The following is a 5,740-nucleotide window of genomic DNA, read 5'->3' as shown; positions in this document are numbered from 1 at the left end:
TGCTGACCCTGGTGGCTCCAACGGGCTTTCTGCGGCGGAGATCCCCCTCGGCGTGAAATATATGCCGAGGGGACATTCCGGCGGGAAGCTCCAGCTCATCTGCTCTCCTTTGCATAGGCAGACCGCGAGGATCTTGGAAACTAGCCAGCCGCCGGCGGTAAATCTTAAGGATTTGCGTATTTATGTATAGTACATGTACACGCGCGCGCGCGCGCTGCGTGTGTGTGTGTGTGTGTGTGTGTGTGTGTGTGTGTGTGTGTGTGTGTGTAAAGAAACAGAAACAGAAAAATAGATAAGATCCCAACCGGCTGCGTCTCATTCCCTGCACCACATAGCCGGAGCCACAGTCAAAACTTGTCCGATTTCTCCCGTGGCTGTTATTGTCTCCAGCTCAGCCGAACTTCACTCCTGTTTCCTTAAATAACGGCGAACATTCGGGAGCTTGGATGCTGGCCACGTTTCTTTGCTGTGTGTTTACTAATACAGATCTTTTGTGATATTATTATTATCATGATGATGTAATTTCCACTGTCAGCACTGTTAGCCGTCACTGTGTTAACATTTATGATTTCCATTATTGTTATTGTTATTATTATTATTATTATCATTATTATTATTATTATTATTATTATTATTATTATTATTATTATTATTATTATTATTATTATTGTTATTATTATTGTTGTTGTTCATCATCATCATCATCAGCATCATCAGCATTATTATTGTTATTTAATTATTGTCATTTATATTAATATTATTTATTAATACTATCATTATTATCATTATCATTACCATTTTTATGATAATGATAATGTTCAAGGTAAGGATTATCATTATCATTGATTTCATGTTATCATTATCATTATTATTATTGTTATTATAATTACTATCATCATATTTTTTGTTATCATTACCATTCCCATTCCCACTATTGTTATTCTTATAATTATCATCATTACTATTATCATTACCTATTATTGTGATTATTATTATTGCTGTTAATGTTATTGTTATTGCATTATTATTATTATTATTATTATTATTATTATTATTATTATTATTATTATTATCATTATCATTACTATTATTATTATTATTATTATTATTATTATTATCATTATTATTGTTATTACTATTATTACTATTATTATTATTATTGTTATTATTGTTATCATCATTATTATCAATATTATTATCAAAATCATTATTATTATCTTCAATATAAACATTATTATTATCACTATGATTATTATGATTACCACCATTACCATTATTATTATCATCATCATCCCTATTAGCATTATTGCTACTATCCTTACTGTTACAACTATCAATTTTGTAACTAAAATTGTTATTGTAATCATTATTAACATGATTATAATTATCACTGTTTTTGTTAACATTATTGCTATTATCATGTAATCATTATTAATTTTACTATTATGGTTATCATTATTCTATCATTATTAATGCTATTATTATTGTTATTATTACCATTATTATTAATATTATTACAATTACTATTACTTTATTATTATTATTATGATTATTGTTATTATTATTATAATTATTATTATTACTACTATTATTAATACTATTATTATCGTTATTGTCATTAATAATGTTATTATTATTGTTATTATTATTGTTATTATTATCATTATTATCATTATTATGATTATTATTATTATTATTATTATTATTATTATTATTACCGTTATTACTATTGTTACCATTATCATTATTGTTGCCATAATTATAATTATCCCTATTATTGGTATTATCATTATCATTATTATCATTATTATTTAATTAGTATTATTATTATCATTATTATTATTGTTATTATTATTATTATTATTATTATTATTATTATTATTATTATTATTATTATTATCATTACTGTTATTATAATATCTAATATTATTTTCATTATTATCATTATCATTTTATTATTAATGTTTTTATTATTATAATTGTTATTATTACTATTATTATTATTATTTCTATTATTATCATTATTGTTTTATTAATATTATTGTTCTTCTTCTTATTATTATTATTATTATGATTATTTTTATAATAATTTTTATTATTGTTATTAGTACTATTATTATTATTATTATTATAATCATAATGTTCATCATTATCATTATCATTATTTTTATTGTTATTATTATTGTTATTATTATTAATAGTAGTAGTAGTAGTATCATTATTATTATTATTATTATTGTTATTCTCATTATTATTATTATTATTATTATTATTATCATTATTATCATTATCATTATCATTATCATTATCATCATGAGTATTTATATAAAGTTCATTATTATTATTGTATTTTTTATCAGCTAATTTATTATCATATTTTTATTTCATCTTTATTGTTATTATTATTATCATTATTGTTATTGTTATTATTATTGTTATTATTATTATTATTATTATTTTTATTATTATTGTCATTGTTATTATCATTATTGTTATCATTATCATTATAATAATGATAATAACTATAATAATGATAATGATTATCATTACCATTGTATTTGTTATTATCATTTATATCATTACCATAATTACTTATAATTATTATGATTCCCTCTGTCATTATTAATATTGCTATGATTATTATTTTTATGATTTTTCTTGTCCTTCTTCTTCTTCTTTATTGTCATTATTATTATTATTATTACTGTTATTAATATAATTATCATTAATAATAGTAATAATAAAGGTTTTTAAAAAGAACAAAACAACAAAAATAATCATTATCATTATGATAATGATTATTATTATTGTATCGTTATTGATATTACTATTATTATTATTATTATCATTATTATTATTATAATTACCATTTTTATTATTATCATTATTAATATTATTATTACTATTATTGTTATCATTATCATTATCATTAGTATTATTAATATTATTATTGTTTCTATTATTTTTATCCTTATTATATTCATTATTATTATTATTATTATCATTATTATCATTAGTATTATTATTATTGTTATTATTATTATTGTTATTATTATTTATATTGTTACTATTATTATTGATATTATTATTATTATTGTTATTATTATTATCATTATTATTTATATTATTACTATCATTATTATTAATATATCATTATTATTATTATTATCATTATTATTATTATTATTATTATTATTATTATTATTATTATTATTATCATCATCATCATTAATTTTCGTAGCTGTCATCATTGTTAATATTGTTATTATTATTATAATAATAATTATTATCTTTGTTATTATCATCATATTATGATTATTATCATATAATTGTATCATTATATCATATTTATATTATCTTTACATTTATTATCTTTATCATTATTATTATTATCCTTTTTATCATTATTATTATTATGTTTTTTATTTGTATTATTGTTATTATTATTTGTAATTATTATTATTATCATATTATTATTATGGTCATTATTATTATTATTATTATTATTATTATTATTATTATGAATATTATTATTATTATTATTATTGTTATTATTTATTATTATTATTATTAATTTTATCATCATTATCATTACAATTATTAACATCATTATTAGGATATCTATTATTATGAAAATATCATTATAATAACATTATCAATGTTATTATTGTTATTACAAGTATTATTATTATTAGCATTATGATTATTTTTAATATTATCATTATCATTATCATTATTATTATTATTATTATTATTACTACTACTACTACTACTTTTACTATTATTATTATCATCATTATTATTATTATTAGTGTTATCATTATTATCATTATTACTATTATTATCATTATTATTATCATTATTATTATTATTATTATCATTATTTTCATTATCACAGCTTCTGCTGGTGTTGGTGTTGACCGGGAATCCACCGGATTCCTTAGGTGCTCAAGAATTTCCTCAGGATATGGGCCGTACCAAGCAGTGCGATCTTCTGCACTTGCTCCGCTCTCTCTTTTCCGGGTATTTCATCGAGGTATTTCTGGAGACCAAGTCGGGCGGTTCCCAATGCTCCGACTACGACCGGTATCACGTGGGTCTTAGTGTGCCACATGCGCGAAATCTCGATCTCCAGGTCCTTGTATTTGCTGATCTTTTCTGCTTCTTTGGACGATACATTCGCATCATTTGGCACTGCCACGTCAATCAATAGACATCTTTTCTTGACCTTGTCGTGGAAGATGATGTCCGGTCGATTGGCTCCAATGGTCCGATCTGTGTTAACAGGCATGTCGTACATCACAGTGATTGTCTCTGTTTCAACGACTTTTTCCGGCTGATGCTCGTACCACTGATCAGATGCAGGGAGGCCAATCTCTCTTAGAATTGACCAGTGCAGGTAGCTAGCTATCCGGTTGTGCCTATGGGTGTACTCATTTAGCGCTAGTACCGAGCATCCAGCAACTATGTGGCTCACATGCTCTTCTTGCTGCTGGCAAAGTCTGCATTTGCTGTCCACCTCCATCTTCAAGATCTTCCTCTGATGGTATCTGGTGTTCAGCGCCTGATCTTGTGCTGCCGTAAGGAGACTCTCTGTCTGTCCTTTGAGCCCAGAGCTCCGAAGCCATCCAAAGGTCAATTTTCTATCTACGTAATTCTCGAATGTTTGACTGTAGAATTGACCGTGGAGAGGCTTCGACGAGTAGGTGTTGATTTTCTCGTCAGCCAATGCTTCCTTCATCTGTCGCTTGATGGTTTGCAAACTTGGCTGTGTTGACTGGGCTCCAGGCTGGGGCGGTATATACTTCTTCTTGAATTCATCGCCTTTGTTGACAAGAGAGTATTTCCTCTTCTCTGATTCATGTCTCTTTACGATTCTGGTATACTTGTCATCTCCTCGCTTGATGTACTCGCTTAGGCCTACGATCGCACTCTTGTATGCACTTTCCAGCTAGATGAGTCCACGGCCACCACTGCTTCTAGGGATATAGATTCGGTCTTTGTCAGCCTTCGGATGCAGGACTCTGTACTTTGTTAGTAGTTTCCGGGTCTTCCTGTCCATTTCCTGGATCTCTATTTCTCTCCAGTCGATGATCCCGAAGCTGTACTGCGGCACTGGCACGGCTAAGCTGTTTATTGCGTGCATCTTGTTCTTGGCATTGAGTTCAGTGTCGAGGATGAGTCTGACCCGACGGTAATACTCTTTCCGGATCTTCTCCTTCATGAGACTGTGCTGTATTCCGTCGCTCTGGTCTACTCCGAGGTACTTGTAGACTTCTTCCTGATCAAGGTTCCGGATCTCGGTTTCGCCCTTCAGCTTAGCGTTTGGCCCTGATACAAGTTTGCCTTTCCTGATAGTTGCTTTTCTGGATGTCATCGCTGAATGTCTTGACTATGCCGAGCTCTTGATCCAGTTGACCGTCATCCTTTGCGAAGAGCTTCAAGTCATCCATGTATAGTAGGTGGCTGACTCTGTGCTCTTTGTGCATTACATATCCTAGGTTGTCGCTAGTTAGTATGTTGGTCAGGGGAACCAGCGACAAACAAAATAACAGTGGCGACAAGGAGTCGCCTTGGAAAATTCCTCTTTTGATGGCAATTCTACCAGTTTTAATGCAGCCGCCTGAGTGATATAGCTGCATCTCGGTGTTCCACTCCTTCATTACTGCTTCCAGGAACTTGACGATGGTCGGGCAGGTTCCGTAGATCTTCATAGCTGCAATGATCCAACTGTGCGGGA

At 27.9% G+C, this 5,740-nt stretch overlaps 1 protein-coding gene across 1 annotated transcript in view; it reads right to left on the bottom strand.

Moving 5' to 3' along the window:
- Positions 1 to 5,377, bottom strand: part of LOC125026906 — an 8,130-nt gene extending 2,753 nt beyond the window's left edge. The window contains exons 1-3 of the mRNA XM_047615507.1: positions 4,975 to 5,377; positions 4,094 to 4,920; positions 1 to 163 (exon numbers count right to left, since the gene is read on the bottom strand). The exon at positions 1 to 163 is cut by the window's left edge and continues 2 nt beyond it. Coding sequence (XP_047471463.1) covers positions 1 to 163; positions 4,094 to 4,920; positions 4,975 to 5,377 — 1,393 coding nt within the window. The remainder of the gene's footprint in view (positions 164 to 4,093; positions 4,921 to 4,974) is intronic.
- Positions 5,378 to 5,740: the final 363 nt, after the last annotated feature.

Source organism: Penaeus chinensis, chromosome 7 (assembly GCF_019202785.1).
Source record: "Penaeus chinensis breed Huanghai No. 1 chromosome 7, ASM1920278v2, whole genome shotgun sequence".
NCBI classification, from domain to species: Eukaryota; Metazoa; Arthropoda; class Malacostraca; order Decapoda; family Penaeidae; genus Penaeus; species Penaeus chinensis.
The sequence above is the reverse complement of the archived record's forward strand: the minus strand, read 5'-3'. Positions and strand labels throughout refer to the sequence as shown.